Source organism: Mixophyes fleayi, chromosome 7, assembly GCF_038048845.1.
Source record: "Mixophyes fleayi isolate aMixFle1 chromosome 7, aMixFle1.hap1, whole genome shotgun sequence".
Taxonomy (NCBI): domain Eukaryota; kingdom Metazoa; phylum Chordata; class Amphibia; order Anura; family Limnodynastidae; genus Mixophyes; species Mixophyes fleayi.
In genome coordinates, this window is record NC_134408.1 from 132,778,135 (window position 1) to 132,805,829 (window position 27,695).

Below are 27,695 nucleotides of genomic sequence, written 5' to 3' on the forward strand. Positions count from 1 at the left end.
AACATGTTGTAAAAAAGGAAGTTATGTCTAAGCATTATTTTAAAACAACTTACACATTAAATTAATTGCCAACCATATTGTATTCTACAAGTTAAGTTAAATTAAATTAAATCTTCTATTGTAATGTTATACACTATGTCATGTCTACACTATGTTATTAGAAAAAAATACAACTTTGTAAGATAATATTAGACTCCTCACATTTTCTTTCGATTTTTTTTATTTATTCATTTAGACATTTCTACTCACGGTCTTAATGTGTCCGATATGTTCCCGGTATCAGACGCCATGGAGTATGGAGACAAAACATACAGATTAATATCCGGAAACATGAGCTGGTATGATGCCTCCATGATTTGTCAGAAATATGGGGATAATTTGGTTTCCATTGTTGACCTGTATCACCATGGCTTTGTAACCATCATTGTACATCGCCTGGGCTATTCTCATTGGATCGGATACTATAGAGATAGTGTAAGTGTATATTCTAAGCGCTGTATAAGACGTGAACATGTGATGTGATGTATATAAAAAAATAGCTGAGATATAAATATATATACATATATATATATATATATATATATATATATATATATGTATATATATATATATATATATATATATATATTACCTTGCATATCTGTATCAAATCTGTGTAGTTTTATATCCAAACCCATGTAGTACAGCATAAAAGTCTTGTGAGAGGAACAGCTGTCTGTTATTGTGTACCCAGCCCCTCCCAACTAGGAGCAACTACACAAAAATGTTACCCATGTCATAAGCAAACCGAGGGGTGGTTTCCTAGTGTCTGAAAAACCCCCTCCAAGCCTGGGGCACTGTATAATTGAGGTGGCTGGACCCTGCCTCCGCTACACACGGCTCTGCTTGAAAAGGGAGAGCTGCATGCACCTAACAGTAGCCCATGCAGCATTGCCCATGTATATTATGGGGGTAGGAAGAGTTGGAGAGCAGCCAAGCACTGTTTAAAATTATAGCCACGCCCCCATGCATGCTGGTCACGCCCACTGGCGGCGTGGTGTGGAAACCCTCCTCTACAAATCCTGCATTTGCCCCTGCATATAATACCACACCCTGAAAAGCCCCTATCTCACCTTTAATAATGAAAAATAGCCGTTAGATAAATTAAATAGGAAGCAGTCTCAAAACAAAGCTCATCACATCGGCCTGTGACCATGCTGCTTCTGCCTGTCAGCTCCATGTGTATAGTAACTGCGGTGGCAGAAATACAAGACATTGTTTTCCTTTTCTCCCTTTTATCTGGAACACAAAGATTAGTATTGTATCTGTTGACGTTACAATGCAGGCTTCTGATTGGCTGACAAGTCACTTTAGCTTATATAGCATTGTTCACGTCATATGTACAGTGCGGTAAGTGAGGGCAGTCCATGTATAAAAATTTAGCAGCTTCCGATAGGAATTATAATGTAAAGGGGTCTGAGGCACCAAATACAGAGGAAGGATCAAAGTATTTTATTGCCCCTTGAGCCATATATAACGTGTAGTAGTAAATTTGCTCTTCCTATGAAAACAATGTGTGAGATTTTTAGATATCATAAAATATTCAGATATATTTATATATATAAAATATTTATATATATATATATATATTTGCACATTCAGAGCCTGATTAATTAAGGCACTCAAAATACGGCACTTGCTGTATTGAGACAGGCAAAATACACCACAGGATACTTACAATACGTTATGTGCAATATAAAGTCCTAGAAGAACGCACAGAAGAAGAAAAGGAAGTATTTAATTATTATCACCTTCACTGGTTTTTATTAAAAAAAATTCCCCATGAAATACATTTATCAGGATGTTATTAATGTCCATTGTACATAAAATTCACTTTTACAACTGTTCTTGATCACAAACACATGTTCTAGCTTGTATACGTGACCATTATCACAATCACTCGGACTTACTCCAGACCTGTAGCTGGTGCAAGTGATAGAACTGAAAAACACGTACCTGAGCCTTTCCCAAAGTTTGAATCTGACGTTGCTGCTTGCTCTTAATCTTGGCACAACCTTACTGTACATAGATTACATGCATACGCCACCTGCCTCCCCCGTTACGCCCATGAATTTGTAGGCTGTTGGAAGTGTCCTTTGCGTTCGAAGATTAATTTGACGTTTTTGCGTTTTTGGGCATGTGTAATATAATTTAACTCAAAATACGGCACATAACGGATTTTTTTTCATCTTTTATTATTGGTAATGATAATATGCAACAACAACTGTCTGTCAGTAGCACCCAGCACTGAATGAGCTTTCCTTTTTTCTTTTCTGTTCTTTAGTTCATTGATTGAAGTGTTTTATTATTCATACTTAATTCATAATTCAGTGTGGTTTGTGAGATTTTTTTCAGTCCTGTCAGCTTCAGTTTTCACTCTTGCTGCTGTTTGTTTAAAGTACACATTCAGATTACCAAATCCCATCTTAAATTATTAAATTCAAATCTATACAATGTATATCAACAGCACAGAGATGATTTTGAGTGGACCGATGGTTCCCGGTCTCTTTTTGCTGCATGGCAAGACGCGGAATCACCACAATCAGATGGGAACTGCGTGTTCATTGACACCAATGGTTATTGGAGAACTGAGACCTGTTATACGGAACTGCAGGGTGCAGTATGTCTTATATCCACAGGTATGTAAATGATCATGCTGCCCACAGCCACTTTTCCATTAGGTTCACCTACATGCTGTTAAAGGGGAAGTATCAAATGCACGCAGAATTACAGGAAGGATGTTAAACTCCACAAACTAGACAAGGTAACTATCTTATGCAAAAATTGCTCCTGCTTTTACAGAGAAGGATTCCACCTGTCAACAAAACGGCTCTTTGTAATTGTTCTGTTGTTTGCTGGGAAGTAATCAATTCCCTAGAAACCATCACATAACTGTCACACATCAGTGCTGGAAGCTGGAAATCACAGCTATGGAGCCCAGAATATGGTGAAAGCACAAGATATTTATTGAACAGATATGTTCCAGAAAATGCAGTATGGTACAAACCAAGTATTGTAGATATTAAACAAGGATTGCTGAGAGAGGCTGAAAGTAAATAAAAAGAACATGGCTGGTGCAGGTGAACAGGCTGTGGAAAGAACTAGGTAAAGAGAAGTCAGCAGGCAGGTTGTAGAAGTCCCAGTGAACAGGAGAAACAGGAGCACAACAAGGTCAGGCACTGCAACATAAACAACAATGACCAGCACAGGTAACTGGGAGAGGAAGGTATAAATAGGAGACAATCAGGTGGGGATGATTAGCTTAGTTCAACAAGTTAACCCCTGGCAGTGAAAAAGAGACAAGGCACAATAGCAGCACCTCTGGTGGATTAGAGGTACCGCAGGAAACAATAGTAACAAGTCCAATATAGTCCAAAGACAGGAGCTACCAAGACAAGCAGCATGCAGAGGCAGGTGCAGTAGTAGCGCAGGCAGATCCTGACAATAACTGAGTTCCAGGTCTGCCCATCGCCCTGTGCAAAATTTGCAAACGCTAACTTAACCAAGCACAGTTCCATAAAAATAGGTGCACAGTCCGCAGATACAAGTTTTGGGACACAAAGGCACATTCGGAGCTCATGCTGCTGTTTTCATACATAACCCTTTCAGGCTGATATTTAACGGTAACTAATATGGCTAAAAAGTGTGTAATTTAGGCCTGCTTTTAGTACATTTCAGCAATTAAATGAGGTTAAAAAAGAAACAAATTAAATCCATTGTAATTACACCTTTGACCTGGAAACAATTGCTCGCTGCCACCATTGGTGTGGCTTTCACATGTCTTGCCAATTTTTAGTTAAGCTTCTCCTTAATCACAAGTTTGTACAAATAACATTGGTAACCTTTTTTGTAACTTGTATGCATTAAGATATTACATATCAAATGATGTATTTACAGCAAACAAACCTCCAGATTACGGCGGTGAGTGCCCAGATGAGTGGATACAATTCCAGAACTTTTGCTACAGCTTTTCCTCAGTTTTAAACAGCACTTATTTCCACACTGCCGAAGACGTTTGCAAACAACAAGGTAATCCATACGTGATTTGTTTAATATATGAATGGGTCTACAAATGCTACGATCAGATCATTCAATTTGATCTTTTAATTGAATTGTTAAAGAATAGACAGCTATTTGGATAACAATCGATACAATATTATCGTATGTAGATGATTCTTTGGGATGGAAAAATACCATCTGGTTTAGATGAAAGCTGACTGAAGAGTGTGTATTGTAATAATGAGATTAAAGTTTAATGGTCATACAACTGTCCTACATCAAGCATTGCTTTGTTTCTTTTTTGTATTAGTATGTGATGTCTATGAGAGATAGATAGATAGATAGATAGATAGATAGATAGATAGATAGATAGATAGATAGATTGATATGAGATACAGAGATATGATACAGATAGATAGGTATGAGATAGATAGATAGATAGATAGATAGATAGATAGATAGATAGATAGATAGATAGATAGATATGAGATACAGAGATATGTTATAGATAGATAGATAGATAGATAGATAGATAGATAGATAGATATGAGATAGATATTAGATAGATAGATATGAGATATATAGATAGATAGATATGAGATAGATATGAGCTAGATAGATAGATTAGATAGATAGATAGATATGAGATATATAGAAATCATAGATAGATAGATATGAGACAGAGAGATATGTTATAGATAGAGAGGTATGAGATAGATAGATAGATAGATAGATAGATAGATAGATAGATAGATAGAGAAATAGATAGATATGAGATAGATATTAGATAGATAGATATGAGAAAGATATATAGATAGATAGATATGAGATAGATAGATAGATATGAGATAGATATGATATAGATAGAGAGGTATGAGATAGATAGATAGATAGATAGATAGATAGATAGATAGATAGATAGATAGATAGATAGATATGAGATACAGAGATATGTTATAGATAGATAGATAGATAGATAGATATGAGATAGATATTAGATAGATAGATATGAGATATATAGATAGATAGATATGAGATAGATATGAGCTAGATAGATAGATTAGATAGATAGATAGATATGAGATATATAGAAATCATAGATAGATAGATATGAGACATAGAGATATGTTATAGATAGAGAGGTATGAGATAGATAGATAGATAGATAGATAGAGAAATAGATAGATATGAGATAGATATTAGATAGATAGATATGAGAAAGATATATAGATAGATAGATATGAGATAGATATATAGATAGATAGATATGAGATAGATATGATATAGATAGAGAGGTATGAGATAGATATATAGATAGATATTAGATAGATATATAGATATGAGATAGATATGATAGATAGATAGATAGATAGATAGATAGATAGATAGATATGAGCTAGATAGATAGATATGATAGATATATAGAGAGTAGATAGATAGATAGATAGAGGATAGATAGATAGATAGATAGATAGATAGATAGATAGATAGATAGAGGATAGATAGATAGATAGATAGATAGATAGATAGATAGATGTGAAATCTTTCTATGTAGGATCAGCGTTTGACTGGGAAGATCATTTGCATTAAATACAGGACATTGATAAACAGCCATGTTTGTGTTATGTGTTTCCCATTTAGGTTCTAGCATCCTTATGGTATTACATGAAGAGGAGAACATATTTATTCTGGGCGAGCTGGGGGCTTTCACCTCTGTGCGGACAATCTGGTTAAACAGAATAATTTCCTTTAGTAGTAAGTGAAGCCTAAGTTTGAATGTGCAAGTTTCTAAAAAAAATGTTTAATTTTATTTGGAAGCTCTATTCTGTTTGATTACGTAAAATGTCAAACGGAAGATAACAAAAGAACTTAAATGTTTTTAGAATTTTTCTTCATTAGCAATGCATCATCAATTTCTCACATTATTTGCAGTTGCCACTGGCCTTTTCTATTGCTAGATAATATACTACTCTTCTGTATTATACCATGTAATAAAATGTGCACGGTGATGAGAATTGAATCTGTTGGTGCCCCCAGGAAATAGACAAAGGCCAAACTCTGGCTGTGTGTTACTAGAGACTGACTGTCACTGGAGGGGGGGCTGTGTGTCACTAGGGACTGACTGTCTGTCACTGGAGGGGGGGGCTGTGTGTCACTGGGGGCTGGCTGTGTGTCACTGGGGGTGCTGGCTGTGTGGCACTGGAGGTGGGGGCTGTGTGTCACTGGGGTTGGTGCTGGCTGTGTGTCACTGGGGGTGCTGGCTGTGTGGCACTGGGGGGGTACTGGCTGTGTGTCACTGGGGTGGGTGCTGGCTGTGTGTCACTGGGGTTGGTGCTGGCTGTGTGTCACTGGGGGGGGGGTGCTGGCTGTGTCTCACTGGGGGGCTGGCTGTGTGTCACGGGGGGGGGGCTGGCTGTGTCTCATTGGGGGGGCTGTGTGTCTGACTGGCAATTGTGTATAAGTACATTGTGTGGAGTCTGAACATTATATATATATATATATATATATATATATATATATATATTAGTGTGTGTGTGTGGGGCCATATATGTATTAGTGTGTGTGTGTGTGGGGGGGGGGGGCATACATATATTAGTGTGTGCGTGTGTGTGTGTGTGGCCATGTATATTAGTGTGTGTGTGGGGCCATGTATATATTGTGTGTGTGTTTGTGTGCGCAGTATTTTAATATGATATGTGAGGGAAGGGAGGATCATAATATAGTGTGGGAGGTAGGCTATTTAATGGTGGAGTGTAAGTGGGGGCTAATTATTTAAGGTGAGGTGAAGGAACCTTTAATGCTGGGGTGGTTTAGGTCTATTAATTGAAAATGGTGCTGATTTTGGGGAGGAGGTCTATTTATTAAATGTGAATTTGAATTATTTATTGCTGGGGATGGTTGTGGAAAATGGCTATATTTATTAAACGTTAATGCTATTTAATTTATTGCTGGGAATGTTTGCAGGGAGGGAAATATGTTTTGAATAAATGGGTATATTGTTAATTTAATGTTAGGGCTGGTTAGAGGGAAATAGGTCTACTTATTAAATGTGAATATTATTATTGTGGGGACTGGAGGGAAGTCTAATTATAAAACGTGAGTGCTATTGTTTTAACACCGGGGCTGATTGGAGTCTTCTAAATTTCATGTACCCCATTTTTTTTTCAAAATAGGGTATCCAGTATTCCAGGATCAAGACAAGAAAGAACTAAGCTAAAGAAACCAGCTGGTACAAGTGGTGAAAGTGACCAAGACAGGTAAGAGAGAGCAGGACAGTCTGCCAACTATCCTGAATCTGGTGGGGCAGTCTTGAATTTGGGTGACTGTCTCCCTTAGTCAGGATGTGGTTTGACTGCAAGGACAGTTGGGAGGTATGTCCCGCTTCACAACGTACTGCTTGTGAAGGCAGAGCTGTGTGCTTCTAACAGTAGTGCACACAGTATTGCCTGTGTATATGTCTAAAATGATAACCATGTTACATAATAGGGGCTCTGCTGTCTTAAATACCCCGGACCCCCTGAGCCTTAATCCAGCTCTGTTAAGGGGAAGGAAATGGATAGCTGCTCTCAGTTCCCGGACAGGACACAGCCTGCAGAGAAAGCCGAGGATCTCTAAGTATCACAAGATCTGGTAATCTCGTGAGACAAATTGAGCAGCTGCTCACTCTACAGGTAATTCACACCCTGTCAGCACCACCAGAAGAATAGATAAGTACAGTGGGCTGGGGATGGCGTGATGTGGCTGGGAGGGCATGATAAATGTAATGTTTTATTATAATGTATGTATCAATGCCCCATGTTGGCCACACCCACAACACAATGTGGATACGCCCTTTTCAGCGCCGCACACAGTTTCTTTCATTCTGGGACTGAGGCAGGCCTGTGTACTTTAAATGCCAGGGCTGATTTTTAGTCCCAGTCCGGCCCTGGGTGTGTCTTATTGTGAGTTACAAGGATTGTAATGATGATGATTGTAAGATATATCTTTCCTCATATGCGTTCCTGGTGTCTGGTCAATGGATTTGATAGATGCAAGTGACATCATCATCATCATCATCATTTATTTATATAGCGCCACTAATTCCGCAGCGCTGTACAGAGAACTCATTCACATCAGTCCCTGCCCCATTGGAGCTTACAGTCTAAATTTTCTACTATAGACACACACTCACACACTGACAGACAGAGAGGGAGAGACTAGGGTCAATTTTTGATTGCAGCCAATTAACCTACCAGTATATTTTTGGAGTGTGGGAGGAAACCGGAGCACCCGGAGGAAACCCACGGAGAGCATACAAACTCCCCACAGATAAGGCCATGGTCGGGAATCAAACTCATGACCCCAGTGCTGTGAGGCAGACGTGCTAACCACTACGCCACTGTGCTGGCATTTGTTGAGATAGCAAGATATCTTCTTTTCTTTTTAGATGGTACAGTAACTTGGACAGATGGCACTCTGACAAATTATTCTAACTGGGATGCAGACCAATCGGATATTGATGCGCTAATGGGTGACCGTTGTGTGACCTTACTGATGAATGATGGTACCTGGCAGGTTGCACAGTGCAATGAAAGGAAAGGCTTTGTATGTAAGAAACAGAAAGGTGAGTTTTTCTGTAGTCTTTAAATAGTTTAAATTCTGCTGTGTGTCAGGAAGTCTTTTTTTTTTCTTTGTTACCCAAACCTAAGTTGTGAAATTTCCCCTTTTGTGTTTTATATGAAATGTTAAAGCAAGCTGATAAGAACAGTTTGCAATAAATACAATGATTCTAAATGTCATTTTACCTAAAATAGGTTCATATTTAAGAGGCTGTAAAAGATTCTCACGGATAGAAGAGTAACTTCAACTGAAAACATTTTTCTTTTACAAATCAACCAGGTTTATAATGTATGGGCCTTCTGGTTCTCAATACCATATCTACCAACATTCCTGATTGGAAAATTTTAGACAACCGCTTCTGATCCACCCAGTTGCCATAACCATGCTCATTTTGCTTGCCGACAAGCCCCTGTTTTGGTAAGCCACGCCTGTGGTCTATGCACATGTAGCCTGTGGTCTATGCACATGTAGCCTTAATGCTGATTGGGCAACTGCTGTGCCAGCCAATCAGTGTGATGGATGCATTTGGCACTAAGCTCTCCAATACTGAAAGTTTGCACCCATTGTACTTCCTTTGCCTGCCTGTAGGAAGTTAACCTATTTTGCCACTTCCCCTGCCCATCCTACTGTAGCTGATGCACCCAAAACTGGTGGGGGTGGATTTTATTAGTCAAGAATTAGCATGTTTTCTTTTTCTTTAAAGTTTATCTGTTGCCTACAAACAGCTAGTTTCTGGGGTGAAACAGTATGGGGCCGATTCAATTCGGCCACATTAGTTTAGAATTAAAGCGGCTTTAGTACTATTACCTTTAATACAGTAATTTTAACCCGGATTTTTGCTCGCGGCCCAGAGAGGTGCGAACAAAAAATCAGCGTTACAGTTAGTTACGGTAATTTTAATAGTGCGCAGGCAGCGTTATTCCTAGATTAACGCGACCGAATTGAATTGGCCCTTATGAATGAGAAACTCACAAAGGATCAATTTTAAGACTGGGGCAATTGAGGGCCCTGAGCAGTATTTAAGTCATGGGACCCTACCTATTCCACAAGCATATTGCCACAATATCTGCTTCAGATTACATTTACAGTAAGTATTTTTACATGTTAGTTGCCTTTTACTTCAATACATTGTAGATTGAGCCTTAGATCCTGGAGTTCATTACAGTACTTTACAAATCCATCACGCATAGGTTCTTAGAATATACAGCAATTCTTTTACCCCAAATTATATTATATTTCATAAGCACAATGTTCCTGAAAATATATATTTGTAGGACTGGGTTGGATAAGGCAGTTCCTGACCTTCTATTGCTATAGTTACAGGACAGTAGCATTATCCATTCATTAAAACTAAATGAGATAAGAGAGGGCAATATTATCGACACTATCATAAAATAAATATTGAGATTTAGTTATAGAGAGTGACATAGGATTAGATAGCAGATGCTGACTCCTAGGGTAGAGGGTGGAACTTTACTCATCAGCAAGCAGCAAACATCACCAAACGTCCAACATAAGGTGCAAGTAGACAAAACTCATTTTATGAGATAAGAAAATGATACAGCAACAAAATAAATCCTAGCCTGTCAGGTTCTAACTAACAATATTGTCCTTTTCTCAGGGAAGAGATTCAATTCAACGTGATGTCCGGCTGTGCACATTGCCACCTATTCAGTGTTCCGTACGCACGTCGCAATGAATTGAATCTTCCACTAACTGTGGGGAACCTTATGTCCAGCCAACAAACACAAATGTTACAGGCAGATCAGTGTCACTTGCAGCAAACCAGGTTTATCTCTGTACATGATTCTTTCTCCTTTTCTCAGGAAGTGAGAGAAATATGTGACTGAGAGGCCTAATCACCCGAACTGACCCACAGTACTGGAGGTGTGTCCTCTCTTCTCCACTCACTCCAGGGAAGCCATAAACCAACTTTTCCTTGAGCTGCACCTATTGGAAAGCTGTCTTTCCAACATACTATACAATTTAAAAGGCATAAGGTAGAAACGTGAGAAATACATACAGATCATTAACAAATTTACCAGTGTTTCTCTCACAATAGGTAATTCTTCCCTTCATCAGGGAAGAATATGGATGATTGTTCTCCACCAATATTTAAACCAATATTTAAAGCATCTAATGACCAATCAGACTGAAATGCCATCACCACATGATGCATTTCATGCTGTGTGGCTACATAAAGTATAATATCACACTCAACCAAAATATCCATGTGCATAAAATATAATAACATAATAATAATATTCTGAAACCACAACAAAGTTCTCCAACAGCTAGGAGCCAGGGTCAAACCTCAGGAGCCAGCAATTCAATTCCATTTTTAACGCTCAGTTTTTTTTTTCATGAAACGGTCCTCTCGCGCTCCAGTAGAAGGTCTATTAAAAGAATAGGTTGGTTGAGAGCCCGCCGCATTAAAAGCTATTCAATTGTTTTTTAACACGGCGCGCTAAACAGGTCAATATGCTGTTTTATCTCGCACCTCTCTGTCAATGTGCGAAAAATAAAAAACCTATGAAAAGTATTTGAAATCATGTAATAATGGGGAAAAAAAGATAAACTATGTTTATCAGTAATGGAAAACAATAAAAAGTTGATTTTCTTGTGAAAAAATAATGAATTAAAAAAAACATTAATAAAAATAAAAATCACTAATTAAATATATTTATGTATGTTTTTGGTACAAATATGAATGTACATTGTGTTTTGACATGGTATAGATGATTCTATAGTAAAAAATAGTGAAGTAAAAAAATAGGCTAAAGAAAGTACTGTAATGTAGATATTATCAAATAAATAGGTTGTGTAATGCAATCTAATGTATGAAAATGTATGCCAGGCCTTTTATTTGTGCTATACATGACCGCATTAAACACTCCCCTAAAAACTTGCAAACACCAATGATTAACGTGCGGGGGCAGCGTTCCCTCTTTTTCAATTGAATTGCACGAGTTTTAATGCTGCGTTAATCAAAAACGGTCGCTATAGCAGTTAAAAACACGTGATTTATTTATTTTTAGAGCTGCGGGGAAAAAAAATATCTTGCGGTTAATTGAATACCCTAAGAGCTCCATGACATGCTAGAATAGAATCATAGTGCAGCTCCATGGTATGCGAGTGACATTCTAGAATAGAATCAGAGTGCAGCTCCATGGTATGCGAGTGACATGCTAGAATAGAATCATAGTGCAGCTCCATGGTATGCAAGTGACATTCTAGAATAGAATCAGAGTGCAGCTCCATGGTATGCGAGTGACATGCTAGAATAGAATCATAGTGCAGCTTCATGGTATGCCCTCCAACCCCTGCGGCGACACCCCCCCCCCGCGCGGCGACCCCCCCACGGGGGTCGCCGTGGGGGAGGGTCGCCGCGGGGGGTGGAGGGCTCGACGATCAAAAGCATTGGTGGTCAGTGGTTAGCAACACACAGCTAATCACCAGGCTGCCTGTTGCTGTGCAGCAGACAGGAAGCAGGACGTCTTCACTTCCTATCTGCTGATCTGAGGAGAGGAGCGACGCTGGCACAACTACAGGTAAGTGAAGGGGGGAACTGCCCTGCATATCTATAGGGAGGGGGGGGAACTGCCCTGCATATCTATAGGGAGGGGGGGAACTGCCCTGCATATCTATAGGGAGGGGGGGAACTGCCCTGCATATCTATAGGGAGGGGGGGGAACTGCCCTGCATATCTGTAGGGAGGGGGGAACTGCCCTGCATATCTATAGGGAGGGGAGGGGAACTGCCCTGCATATCTATAGGGAGGGGGGGGAACTGCCCTGCATATCTGTAGGGAGGGGGGGAACTGCCCTGCATATCTATAGGGAGGGGGGGAACTGCCCTGCATATCTATAGGGAGGGGGGGGGAACTGCCCTGCATATCTATAGGGAGGCGGGGGAACTGCCCTGCATATCTATAGGGAGGGGGGAACTGCCCTGCATATCTATAGGGAGGGGGAGGACTGCCCTGCATATCTATAGGGAGGGGGGGCAACTGCCCTGCATATCTATAGGGAGGGGGGGGGAACTGCCCTGCATATCTATAGGGAGGGGAGGGGAACTGCCCTGCATATCTATAGGGAGGGGGGGGGACTGCCCTGCATATCTATAGGGAGGGGGGGGGGAACTGCCCTGCATATCTATAGGGAGGGGGGGGGAACTGCCCTGCATGTCTATAGGGAGGGGGGGGGGGGAACTGCCCTGCATATCTATAGGGAGGGGGGGGGGAACTGCCCTGCATATCTATAGGGAGGGGGGGGGAACTGCCCTGCATATCTATAGGGAGGGGGGGGGGAACTGGATAGGTCTGCTCATTACTTCTTGCACTCTCTTGATTGGCTAATTGCCTGTCAGCTCTGCCTATTTAAAGCACCTGCTTTTTTTTACCAAGTTGCCAGATCTTCAGGTCTCTCCTCCAGGTTAGACGTGTCCCTGTACTGGGTCCTGTATCTCTGCTTTATTTCTTGTGTTCCTGACTCAAAGGAGCTTCCAAGCTCCACAGGATTCATCAGCAGCTGCCGCTACAGAACCTCTCTACTCAAGTGTTCCTGATACAAAGGTGCTTCCAAGCTCCACAGGATTTATCTGCAGCTGCCGCTGCAGAACCCCTTTCTACTGTATTTTCGCTTATAGGCTCTTCCTAGATTTACTGCACCTCTTCAGTAACCACTACTGCAGAACATCCTCTTCTGTCCCCCTGTTCCTCAATGTATCTCCTACAGGTTTCCCCCTTTACCTTCCCAGAGGAATGCGACCTGTGGTTAGGGAGCTGCCAAGACCATACTCCCTTGCGGGAGCCTCTGGTGAAAGCCTCCCTCTCCATTAGACTCCACACCTCAAAGAGGGTAGTGCTAAACCGGGCAAACTAGTCCTCCGTATCGTGACAGGTCTAGATGCTGGCACAGATGAAAGTCCCTTACTAGTATGTTTCTCATTTCACTTTTAAATTCTAACCTTGATAAATTAAAAATAGAAGCTACTCCCCCAATATTTTGCTTTGTTCCCTTATGGTGCTTCTTTTCCTCTCTATGTCCTCTCCTATCTAATCTTGTCCTCCCTTGGTTCTTCAGTGAAGTGTGTCTGAAGTGATCCAATGGGTTCGTTGTGTGAAACAAATGCCTCCCTAAAAAAAATCCTTGTTCCTATCTCTGTTAGTATCCATGGTCCCTTTAACTTGAGTTCTCCACTGAAATGTGTGACAGTCTAATTCTGTCTGTTCGTTTGTCATTCTTTCAGGAATTCTGTCTAAGATTTATTCATTTGTCTGTCCATAAAACTATTTCTAGATTTTTTTATTTTACTCTAGATGATGTATTTTAGATGCTAAATTATCAAACCTAGATAAGTTTCTTTGTTTGCTGTTCTCATAATCTTACAAATCTCCTGGAAATGTATGTTGTGCATTAGTCACTACTTCCGTCTCTAATCTCTCTACTCTGTTTATAATAACTTCACCTCTTTGCTCTCAACTACAATGTTTGTTCTCTTTGGGACTTTCCATTTTCTAACGAATGTGCAATATTTTGCCTTAAGTATCCCTCCTTACTTTTAACAATCAGTGACCCCATCATCATCAGCAGCAGCAGCAATTTATATTGCACCAGGATCCATGGGTCATCTCATATCTCCGGTGAACACTGTTGCTGTGTTGTGTTGTGTGACGCTGTGAATGGGAGGACCAATCAGAATCTGCAATGACAGATTATGACTTCTAACTAGTCCTAGTCACACAGCAGTCCTTTTAAAGTGTCTAGCCTACTGCTATTATTGAACCTTCCATGTTAATTAAATAACACTTTTTAGTTTTTCTCCTAAAATATTGCTTTTCTTAGTCTAATTTGTGGTTTAAATTATTAAAGAAAGCGAGGGGAGTGAGGGATTGCCTTTATTATATATGGCTTTTTTGTGTGTTTGTAGCTTTATATTTAATTGGGAAAATGGTCCTAGAAATTCCCTTCTCCACCATTGCACCTGGAAGGTGCAAAATGCATCCCATTAAATGTATAGGATGAGATACATTATGCCATATTAGAGACTTTGCAAAATTCCAGTCCTTTTGGGGAGTGTAAGTGGCACTCTAGGAATGCCCCTGAAAATGCGCCTTGTCCATCCCATTATCTTACACTGATTTTGCACTGGTTGCAAAACTAGCAATGGTTCGTTTACTGCATACTATGCATGAAACACCCCATCCAAGTTCTGCTCCTCAGCAGACGCAGCACCTTGCCCATTTTTAACTTTGATAATAAGGTCCATTGTTTTCAACTGTTGAGTTCACTTGTGACTACATTCTTGCATTTCTGATAGTGAGAAATGTATGGTCTATGTAGAATTCTGGCAGTTACTTAAGGATATTATGTAAATGTCTACTTTATTTACAGTGTACATAGATTACATTTGTATGTTCTCTAAATAATTTCACTTTCATTAAATATATGTGTGTATTTCCCAGATAATCAATTATCAGAAATCAACCTGAATGTATCAAGTAAGTCTACTTACATTTCTTATGTAGAGCTTGCACCTATACCAGTAACATCAATGATATAAACAGCTGTTGGTGCCAAATGTTGACCAATAGTTAATGTTTTTTCACAGGAGCACCATAAACTTTATTTAGTGTATATCAGTCTAGCCAGCTCTTGACACAAAAAAATAAAAATAATTTTGTAAAAATGTTACTGATATAATATTATATAGATCAATGAACAATGAAATAATCAAAATAAGGGTGTAAGGGGTCTAAGAAATGGAAAATAATGGAAATAAGGGGTTGAATTAACTCCTTAAGCTAAAACAACTGGTGTGGTATACATTGGGCTTCATTTAACGTACAGAAAAGATATAGCGTAAGGATATAAAATTTCACCTGGTCAAACCATGCAATGCAAGGGGTGCTAATGCATGTATATTTATTTTATTATATTTTTGTATGTTTTTATGTATCACACAGATACTGGTCAGCTTTATTTTTGCACTGTAATTTAGAGTTGAGCTAGGACACGTCCTGCTGGCAACTTTATATCTACCCGTACACTTTCAATTTTCACACCCTGCGGTGCAACAGGGTTTTGCTGAGGTACAAAATTGCCGTTTCTTGCATGATTTACTAATAACTTTAAATGAGACCCATTGTGTGTAATTTAGCAGTGTCACTAGGAACCAGTAATACCACTTTGTGTGCCCTGGGCACTATTTAATCTGCTTCTACCTGCATTCTTTTTACCATGCTATAAACAATTGTGATTTGTCTACTGTCAGTTGGCAGCCAGGATGAGTATTTGTAATAGAGAGAGATGCAGGTATATAGACTCCGTCAGTGAATCAACCTTTCATATATGTGAAGATACCCACGGGTGCCTTCCTAGGCCAGGGAAGCCTACCCAGTACCTTCTTTAAATTTCTTATTATTCACTCAGGCAAATGCAGTTAGAAAAGTACAACAGTACATTTATTGTAACAAAAACAATCACTAGAATATTATGTACACACAGTAAATAAATGCCAGGCAGGTTCACCACATGATCTGTCCCTTACCCATGGATCTGCCAATGTATTTCACTGGTAGAGCCACCAACCACCCTGCAGCTTCCAGCCATCAGTTCCCAGAATGAACATCAACCCCCCTCCCTTCCTGGAGTGGCTCCTTATATCTAGGGTCTAATTTTCACAGTATTTCCCCCTTCCTGGGCAAACCCCTGGGTCTCTCCTTGTTAAACATTGGTGAGTCCTGGACTAGGGGGTATGAGAGGGGAGTGGAGATGAGCTCTACTTCCACAGAAACTCCCCTGCCAGATTGTAGACCAAATGTCTGGAGTAGTCTTGCGAGAACATTGGATACTAATTAGCCTTCCCCCACACCAGTAGCTTGCAACCCTATTCCTACCTTTAACCCCCATGGCCTCACTTTAAGGACAATGAATAACAACCTCACTGCCACATCAATAATATGCAATAAACAATATACATATTTACATTGAGCTACAATGTCCCCTTATCCGCATGTAATTAGACAATTCAGTTCCACTCTGTTGAGCTGGGGAACAAAAGCAAGGGCTATAAAAAGTACATGCTATAATCCACATATTGTGAGAAACGAGGGACAGGCTGGTTAAGGTGTTATCAACTCGTTTTGTCACAATGTAGTATGTTTTTCTTAGCGTTAATGTTGTTTTATTCATCTGCTTGCAGGAACAAGTCACACAGTTATACCACTTGTTGTGATAACAACACTGATGCTATCTGCTCTCTTGGTAGTTGTGGTTTATCGCTTTAAAAAGAACAAACGTTTCACAATACTTGACATCCAAAACCTGCAATGCACAAAGTCCGCCAGTGAGGCTGCTGATATAGAAGAATGTATTCTCATTACACAGTTACAGACATAGGCAAACAAATAGACATTTAAAACAATTCGGACATCAGAAGAAATTACACTAAACTGTTACAATGTTTCATCCTTCGGAATGTTTTTATTTTCTTGTTAAAGATTGAGAGGATTTTTTTTTATGTTAAAAGGAAAATCTCACTCATCTAAAGAATATATATCTATAAAGGTATGAACATACTGTATGGCTTTTTTTGTCTGTACCTTATTTAAAAATAAAGAGAAAAAAGAAAGAATTATGGGAAATGACACAGCATTTTTTTAAAGCACTTGGTGTACTTATGCTGTCTGTGAGATCTTTCATATTTATTTGCACTACGATCTTACCAAATTTATTTATATTAATAAAACAAATGATAATGGGTTGGCTCAAGGGTAGCAAGTAGCTGCTCACCTCCACAGAGGTAGACAATGGTGGCTGGCATCTACTGTCCTCCAGACAGATGGACGGTGGCCCGGTCTGGCCATGAGGGTAAAGAAAGCAAACATTTGGAGTGGATTTACTATAGAGATTTACATGCAAAGTGCAAATGTGCAGGATGCTAGCAACCAATCAACAATAAGCTTTGATCAGCCCAGCACTAGATAACTTAAGCTGGGTACACTATGATGCAATTATCGTGCAGATCACGCCATAAATGGCTGTTTGTTCAGATATTGCAAGAGTGTGTACTCTCCCACGGTCATGTTTTATCGTACCAAAAGACCTCGCCTCTGTTGATTTGGTTTTATAACCTTCCTAAAAATGACAAATAACAATGGAACCATGTCAGGCAAATGTGGGAGTGAGTCCGCACTCACGACTAGACGTCTAGGCAGATCTCTATACAGTGTGCACAAACTTTTCAGCAGATGGTTATAAGAGATGAAGATCACAGATCTGACAGTAAATTGTGTAGGTGTGTACACATGATTCTGCATGATCAATAGACATTCAGACGTTGGTGAAAACTTTACAGAAAACGCATCTGAAGTAAAAATGCAATAGTGTGTACCCAGCTTTAGACAATGAAAGCAAATAGCTGATTGGTTGCTATAACCTGAACTATTGCAAATCTATTGGGCAATACCATATTACGGTTAACATAGGGGCAAGATTCTCTAATCTTCTCTACAATTTCAATAAAGTACAAAAACATCTCCAACATATTTGTATTGCACACCATAGTATATGAAGGACTATAGTACAGATGTACAGAAAGTACAACAGACTGAGTATCTGGGTCCTTAACACCCCTCCCCCTTCTCAAGCTTCAAACACTCTTTATTATCTCAGAATTTTGCATCATTTCCTTATCCCCCAGTCTGTGCTGCAATTAGGAAGCCAAGAGAATGAAAACCAGCAACTAGCTGCATTGTTCGGCTTTTCGTCAATAAACTTGAACACAAAATCATTAACCAAAAAACTTCAATTTTCTGCTGAACTTTGTTCATGTAAAGCAATTAACTACACAGCTATATGCCTGTAGCTAATGGGCTGGAGTAGGAACTGCTGGTTAAGGACGGGTAGGTGAGTGCTACTATGTGCAGTATGCTGGTGGTCATGAGACAGAGCTGTGAATTATGTAATGTTGCTCTGTATTATATACTAGTGAACATATGGTGGGGGAGCGCTGCATTATAAAATTGCTCTCCAATAAGGCAGGGGCGCACGGAGGACTGTCGGGTGGGGGGGGTTTCCCCCCGCTGACCCAAAAAAAAAAAAAAAAAAAAACCCAGAGAGAGAGCTGCTGCGCATGCGCCCACGCATGCGCAGCAGCTCCGTTTCGCCAGCGCTGTCCTATACAGCAGCCGCGGCGCTGTCTAAGAAGCGTCCGCAGCAGTGCTGTACAGCACCGCCGCGGACGCTTCTTTGACAGCACCGCGGCTGCTGTATAGGACAGTGGCCACTTAGTTAGTGCAGGGGGGGTTTCTAGAGACTCAGAAACCCCCCCTGCGTGCGCCACTGTAAGGATCTCTGCAATATAGACTATTAATTAAAAATGGTTCTAAATGAAATATTGCTATTCACAATGGGGCTTATGTGTATATAATGTGCTTTGGAATATTTTTGTTACATTTTAATTATGCCAAAACTTACATTATATTGAGAGTGCGACATATTATCATTAACCTTCATTTTTATAGTGCCGACATATTACTGATTCACTTTAGTCCCTGCTCCAGTTGAGCTTACAATCGAAAGTTCTCTACTAGACAATAACAATAACCTCCCAACATGTTTTTCTGACCGTTGGATGGAACTTGGAGCAAACAAAGGAAATCCGGGCAAACACTGGGAGAACAACTCCACACAGATATTGCCCTGGATCAACAAAAAACATGCCACTATGAGGCGGCAATGGTAACCACTGTTGCCACCCATGTTAAATACATTTTATTGTCCTTTTACGCAGAGAATACTCTTGGTGGTAAGTTATGGTGGTTTTATAAATGGGTAAAGTATCAAAATCTAATAAGGTAGAACTTGTAGAGTACCCATATACATGTAAAATGTACATTTTTATTAAAGTCAAATATTGAAATCCTACCTCTGCCCCTTGAGAAGATCCTTCTTTTGCCCCTGCAGGTTTCCAAATTTACTGTGGCCTGTTTTACAGGAACTGTTGTATAGGTAAATAGTGTCAGTATTTCATGGATGTTAACAGAGGTATCAAGTTTCATACATACCAGGCAACTTGGTTGCTAAACTTGTTGTTCTACCCAAGGTCATATATTATTATCTTAAACTAGGTTGTTTCATTGCATACAAATGATTGCATTGTATATTGATTTGACATATAGTTTATAAAAAAAAATGTTGTGGAACCAAAAGGAATTTATGTATTTTATCAAGGATAAGTAGTGTATTTCATTCTAATAAGCTGAATGTACACTACACACCCATATACCCCATAAACTGACTACATTAAATGTATTTGATTTCTGGAACTTCATTTATACCTCTCTAGTGTTTTTTGCCCACTACCCATGCTATATACACTCGTTCCATGGCAGCTCCTCACGGTGCCTTCAATCCGTTATGCCCCACATCAATACGCTTTACCCTCAGGCACCACATTAACCCCCATATACCCTCATGCACCCATTAATTCCCTAAACACTCATGACCCACTTCAATCCCTTATATCGTAATCTCCTATATCCTCACACAGATGTACACCACTAGTCTCATCATTGGGCTGGTGGCCTCCTCCTGCTTTGTCTGGTGCTATGCTGCCTGCCACTCTGCACTTTCTGCTTAGAGTGGAACAGGAGATCACTCCCGAGGAGAACTCATCTTCAGTATCAAGGAGGGTGCCACATGGAGGGGAGGGGTGGATTAGCCTAGGGCTGGTCTGCAGTGGTTGGTCCCTGGGGAAGGCCAATCGACAGGAATCAGGCCAGGCTGACCCTGGTAAGCCCATGCTGTCCACACCAGGGCCCACCTCTCTATTGGCTGCATCCTCTTCCTCCTCCTCCTTGTTGGCTGCCTCCTCCCTACTCCCACCTCCCTATTGGTTACCCCCTCCTCCTCCCTCCTCGTTTGCTGCTTTTTCCCATCTCCCATCTCCCTATTTGCTGCATCCTCTACCTCCCTCCTACTTGTTGGCTCCTTTCCCCCTTCTCCCACCTCCCTATTGGCTGCATCCTCTTCCTCCCTCCTACTTGTTGGCTCCTTTCCCCCTTCTCCCAACTCCCTATTGGCTGTATCCTCTTCCTCCCTCCTCCTTGTTGGCTGCTTTCTCCCTTCTCCCACCTCCCCAATGGCTGCCTCCTCCGTCCTGCACCACCGAGGCCACAGGTAGCAGATTGCCTCAGATAGCTCTGTACACATATGCCTGTTAATATATGACCTAAAACAGCAAGAGAGAAGGCACATGTGTCCTACACTGAGCACCTCAGGATGAAAAAAAGTAAGTCTTGGGATCTTCTAATGTAAAGCGAGAAGGGTCTATGATTTATAAGTGGGTGAGAGTAAGGGCCATGTTTCGGTGGGGTTATTAACTTAAAAATGGGTTGAGGGTAGGGGCTATCTATTACTGGGATGACGGTAGGGGCTACTCGTTTTGTACTGTGGGCTATGCAATTGTGCTGTCTACTAATTTAAGGTGATTTTCGAGTGCATATTGAATGTGGGACTGAATGAATTAGAGGCAATAACACCTATTTAGTGAGGGGCTGAACTGAGGGGAGCTCAATTTAATAAATGTGAGTGCTATTTAATTTCAGGGCTAGTTGGAGGGGTGAGATATGTCTATTTATTGAATGTGTATGCTATTAAATTAATGTATGGGTTGATTAGCAGAAAATAAGTGTGTTTATTAAACATAGTTGCTATTAATTTAATGTATGGGTTGATTAGGGGAAAATAAGTGTGTTTATTAAACATAGTTGCTATTAATTTAATGTATGGGTTGATTAGGGGAAAATAAGCATGTTTATTAAACATAGATGCTATTAATTTAATGTCAGGGCAGGTTCGGGGGGGAAAGTGGCCTAGAGTGTTCACTTGATGTTTAGCTTTCCAGAAAGTGAAATAGTAACTATCTTTTTTTTCCAAACAGGGCCCCAACATTTCAGGATCCGTCCAAACAGCAACTGGGGTTAAGTCACCAACAGCATCAGATAGTCTAAGCTCCATGAACAAGTAGAAAAAAGCAGCGCTGGCTGCCAACTGTTCCTTGCAGACAGGACTTTACTCCCACTTCACACTGGGAATCCCACAATTTCACTCCAGATTAGCCTCAGTGTTAATACTTCATTTTATAATATAGTTTGATTAAAAAATGATTTCCTGTGAAGGTTTGATTGGTATCTGGTAATTGTAATAGGATTTCAGGAATCCGTTTCGGGACCCCAGGGACTAGCTGTGGCAGGAGTGTAGTGGAAACTGGAGGGCCAGATGAATGCCTTGCTCATAGAGCTTGCTCTAATCCTGTATACTGGATGTTAGGAGGAGGAACCACACAGAGGATTACAGCTGGAATCTGTACACAAGCAGGTAGAATGAAAGTGAATCCACACAAGGAATGAATAGCCAAAGTATTTATTTCAGCAGGCAGAATGAAGCTGAATTCACACAAGGGTTAATGGTATGCAGTTCATAGAACAGCAACAAGATGAAGCAGCTGAACTCACTCAGAGAAGTCCATAACCCAGCAGCAGGATGAGGCTGAATTCACTCAGAGGTAAATGGTGGAGATCTGTATACTGCAGTAGGATTGAAGCAGGAACAAGGATGAAGCTGAACTCACATGAAGGTTTGAGATCTGTATACAGCAGGCAGAATGCAGCAGAAACACAAACAGCAACTGTGATGATCTGGAACTAGGAAAGTGTTACACTGGCAATTTGCTGAGAGTAGGAGGAGACTTTTATAGTCTGCAGAGGAAGCTAATTGGTGGATGAGATCAGGTGATCAGACTCAGAAGGATGTTTAGCAAATGTCTCATCCAAGATGGCAGCCTCCAGTACTGCAGACAGAAGTCACGCTTTTCCCAGGATAGAATGCTGCATTCAACCAGGAGGGAGATGTATAGTTATATTACACAAGCTAACGTGAAAAGTGACCCCCATATTATATTTTGTTTGTTTTGATATGTTTTCTGTAAATAATGTATTGTCCCAGCATGGATTCACTTGCTTATATGCTACATGCTGCATACTTCATATAAGGGAAGGTGGGAGGGATATGTAGGTGGTTGGAGGGAGTTGGTAGCTATGTTCTCTATGGTGTAGACAACCCTCTGGTTGGATGTTGGTTCTCACAATAGGCCTTTCAGAATTTTCAGTGGCCCATGTGGCCCTTAATTTGGCCCTGTCATTCAGTGCCATATTTTTTTTCCCCAACCTTTGCATCCTGCCCCATCCCCTAGCCTCACCTCACTTCTTTAATTGCCCATACACATTGCCATTTTTTAAAATGTATTTAACATGTATTTTTTAATGAATGTACTTTGGTCTAGCAGTATAATCATTGTTTCTAGTGTTACCATACCCATTTTATTTGTGTTACATTGTGCTAGCGTATTCTGAATACTACTTGTTCCTTTCTTTGCATATACCACATGTAAAGCATTGGGAAGCTTAGAATAAATTCTAAAGGCTAGGAACACTGCATATTAAACGTATTTATGTTTGATATGTGTTTTACATGTATGTTTACCAGCATTAAGAGACTCAAGTAAAATACTATTGGGTATATAGTCTAGCAAATTATGTAGCTTTGATGGTCCATTCACAGACCAAACCATAGTGGTGCTTAATCTCTTCCTCTGATAAAGTTTGTTTCTCATTTAATCCACCTTCCACACAGTTAGTTTAAAATTTCTCACACCAGTAACATTCAAGATACATAGGCTTGCATATACATTAATGTCCATTAGTTGTTTACTTGCTCTAAGGCTGGGCACACACTGTACAAAATTTCTCCCGAAGCGTTACCACATGAAAAAAAAAGCTCCGATCACCATGCGGATTCAAGTGTACACACTATACACATTTATAACCATCGGCTCAAAAGATGCTGACTCTGCACATGTTCCATCATTGAACAAGAATTTTAGTTTGGTTTAAAAATCAAATGAAATGATTCAATGTGCTTTGGAATGATAATCATATTCACTAATATGAACGGTCGTTTATCGTTAATCAGCAGAAAACCCTGTACTGTGTACCCAGCCTTAGTTCTTGATGAAAACAAATAATCTCTTTATATAACTATGGGCTAGCTTTGACACTTATTTACTGGTATCTGAAAAATTATGAGTTCTCTTAGATTTATGGAACAAACAAAAAAAGTTCTAGAAAAGAAAACAATGTGATGTGTCGTTTTACTTACAAGTCACCTTAGATTTAAATAAACTGGAAAATGTTAACATAGCTCTTTCTGCTATTCCTAGTCCAAATGTTCTAAATCAGCAGTGACCAAGAATAGAACACATAGTGAAACAAATTACATTCTAATTGAAAACATCTTTACCCAATGCTCCCTGGGAATCTTTACTTTTTTTTCCAGTGGAGTGATGGTATTTATTACATGGATTGCGTCTAGTTTTGTCACAATTCAGTCAAAAAGATAATTTAATGACGATAAATATATTAATAAAAGTGCCTTAAAACCTATAACCTACATGTAAACAACATGAAAAAGATCTTCTTTTAGTAATAAATGTAGTACATACAGATAAGAACAATAATAAATGCATGGATGTTATTAACTGAAAAACATTACATTACATTCTAAAGGGAGGGTTAATGAGAGACAAAAGGAACAAATAGGAAAGTAGGCATAGTGGGACTCACTATGGTGCAGAGGTCTGCATGATACTGAGGCCAGGATGTAGAGAAGCCTAAATAGGGCCCATGATGGTGCACTTCAACTGTGTATTCTGCTGTGAGCTGAATGGAACCCTCACCTGTTATGCACTAATTGCCAGTGATAGCGTTTGACATGCTAGCTTCCTGGTTCCTGTATCTGTGTTATATATGTTCCTGGCCTTGTATCTGTATCTGGTTCCTGGCTCTTTTTATATTTGTCTCTCTGCCTTCCAGTATGTACCTACACACTATTAATTTAGCTCAATTCAGAAATCATCATGTACAGACTGCAGTAACTATCTATAGATCTCTTGTGGTGCTTCCCAGTTATTACTAGACTGTACACCAGCTTTGCTTCAGAAACATTGTTTATTATATTGCATTGCATCAGATTGTGTAAACCTGCACCAGCATTTATTCAGCAACATTGTTTACATCTGTATTGCAACAAAAGCCAGTTATACTACTGCATGATTCCTGCATTATCTTGTGGCTAATTACTAGAGATGGTCACTGACCCCCGTGTTTTGGTTTTGGATTCGGTTTTGGATCTGGATTACCGTCGTGTTTTGGTTTTGGTTTTGGTTTTGCAAAACCGCCATTGCGTGTTTTGGTTTTGGTTTTGGTTTTGTTTGGTTTTGTTTTGCTATTTTTTGGGAAAATCCATGTTTTTGGGCCTAAATTAACCCAATTTAGTGCTCCAACTGTTTTAGAGACAAGTAATCTAATTGTTGAGGTAATAAATCATCCAAAAAAAACAGTTTAATTCTTCGTTGGTAGGCCTATTCTACACACAAAACAGATTGTCTTCCTCTCCATCTATGCATATTGGCAATGCAGCCATCGTCTTTGAATGTATATTACACCCTACACTTATAGTTAAATATGTAAAGAAATGGAAAAAGCCAGTTTGCTTTCTGTCTCTCAAGGCCCCCCTCCACTTGTATAAAATAGCAAAAAATTCAGCCATTATAGACTGTACAATATTAATTGACATGGAGAAAGCCAGTTTGGTTTCTGTCTCTCTAGGCCCCCCTCCACTTGTATAAAATACTAAAAAATTCAGCCATTATAGACTGTACAATATTAATTGACATGGAGAAAGACAGTTTGGGGTCACTCTGTCTCTCTAGGCCCCCCTCCACTTGTATAAAATACCAAAAAATTCAGCCATTATAGACTGTACAATATTAATTGACATGGAGAAAGCCAGTTTGGTTTCTGTCTCTCTAGCCCCCCCTCCACTTGTATAAAATACTAAAAAATTCAGCCATTATAGACTGTACAATATAAATTGAAATGGACAAAGGCAGTTTGGTATCTGTCTGCATCAGATCCTCTCTCCACTAGGAGTAAAATAGAAAACTATTCAGCCGTTATATAATCTAGAATATAAATAGAAATTGAGAAAGGCAATTTGGTATCTGTCTGCATCATAATCATCAACATCATCATTAGCGCCCTCGTCGCCTACACAAATCTCCCCCTCATCCTCTTCTAATTCCAAAGTGGCATCCTCAATTTGGGTATCACCGGCTACACTCGGGCTATTAAGGCACACATCAGCAGAATGCTCACGATTAGACATCCCACTGTTGGATGGACTCTCCACAGGGATTGTTGTCATTTGTGAATCAGAGCAAATATTCTCCTGTAATGCCTCACTGGTATCTTGCAGCTCAGCTTTGACGCGTAACAGTAGTTGTGCACCAATTGTAGCCTGGGTAACTTTTTGGGATCTGCCACTAATAGCCAAAGGTGAAGGCCTCATTCTCTCTTTGCCACTGCGTGTGTAGAATGGCATGCTTGCAATTTTTTTTTTATCGTCACTTAACTTTTGCTCAGTTACACTTCTTTTTCGCTTCAATACAGTAAATTTTTTTTTGGTTTTTGTTTTTTGCACTAATTTGAAAACACTCTGTTGTTTGACATCGCCTTGGCCAGATGACGTACTGGGAACACTAACATCAGGACTGGTGACAGAACCTGGTTGCTCATTTAGATCATATGTGGACTGCTTTGAATCCATTCTGAGCGCAAACCACTGAGGAGTGCTAAAAATTATTGAGTAGATACTGCTGACAGATATGACTTTTGACAGCCAGAAATATTAATGCACAATTAGGGAGGACACCCCAAAAACACAGAGGAGTGCTAAAATTTATTGAGTAGATACTGCTGACAGATATGACTTTTGACAGCCAGAAATATTAATGCACAATTAGAGAGGACACCCCAAAAACACTGAGGAGTGCTAACATTTATTGAGTAGATACTGCTGACAGATATGACTTTTGACAGCCAGAAATATTAATGCACAATTAGGGAGGACACCCCAAAAACACAGAGGAGTGCTAAAATTTATTGAGTAGATACTGCTGACAGATATGACTTTTGACAGCCAGAAATATTAATGCACAATTAGGGAGGACACCCCAAAAACACTGAGGAGTGCTACAAATTATTGAGTAGATACTGCTGACAGATATGACTTTTGACAGCCAGAAATATTAATGCACAATTAGGGAGGACACCCCAAAAACACTGAGGAGTGCTACAAATTATTGAGTAGATACTGCTGACAGATATGACTTTTGACAGCCAGAAATATTAATGCACAATTAGGGAGGACACCCCAAAAACACAGAGGAGTGCTAAAATTTATTGAGTAGATACTGCTGACAGATATGACTTTTGACAGCCAGAAATATTAATGCACAATTAGAGAGGACACCCCAAAAACACTGAGGAGTGCTAACATTTATTGAGTAGATACTGCTGACAGATATGACTTTTGACAGCCAGAAATATTAATGCACAATTAGGGAGGACACCCCAAAAACACAGAGGAGTGCTAAAATTTATTGAGTAGATACTGCTGACAGATATGACTTTTGACAGCCAGAAATATTAATGCACAATTAGAGAGGACACCCCAAAAACACTGAGGAGTGCTTAAAATTATTGAGTAGATACTGCTGACAGATATGACTTTTGACAGCCAGAAATATTAATGCACAATTAGAGAGGACACCCCAAAAACACTGAGGAGTGCTTAAAATTATTGAGTAGATACTGCTGACAGATATGACTTTTGACAGCCAGAAATATTAATGCACAATTAGAGAGGACACCCCAAAAACACTGAGGAGTGCTAACATTTATTGAGTAGATACTGCTGACAGATATGACTTTTGACAGCCAGAAATATTAATGCACAATTATGGGGGACAACCCAAAAGCGCTGGGGAGTGCCAAATATGAAGAAAAAATAATAAACCTCTATCCTCCTCTCTGCACTAGCGATTTTGGTTAGAGCAATTGCAAGAACAATATTGTATTCTTTCTCTGTCCC

At 39.8% G+C, this 27,695-nt stretch overlaps 1 protein-coding gene across 1 annotated transcript in view; it reads left to right on the top strand.

Moving 5' to 3' along the window:
- Positions 1-17,274, top strand: part of PLA2R1 (phospholipase A2 receptor 1) — a 76,187-nt gene extending 58,913 nt beyond the window's left edge. The window contains exons 24-30 of the mRNA XM_075180781.1: positions 236-474; positions 2,507-2,678; positions 3,937-4,068; positions 5,680-5,793; positions 8,465-8,641; positions 15,104-15,139; positions 16,843-17,274. Of these exons, the coding sequence (XP_075036882.1) occupies positions 236-474; positions 2,507-2,678; positions 3,937-4,068; positions 5,680-5,793; positions 8,465-8,641; positions 15,104-15,139; positions 16,843-17,039 (1,067 nt within the window). The 3' untranslated portion in view covers positions 17,040-17,274. The remainder of the gene's footprint in view (positions 1-235; positions 475-2,506; positions 2,679-3,936; positions 4,069-5,679; positions 5,794-8,464; positions 8,642-15,103; positions 15,140-16,842) is intronic.
- Positions 17,275-27,695: the final 10,421 nt, after the last annotated feature.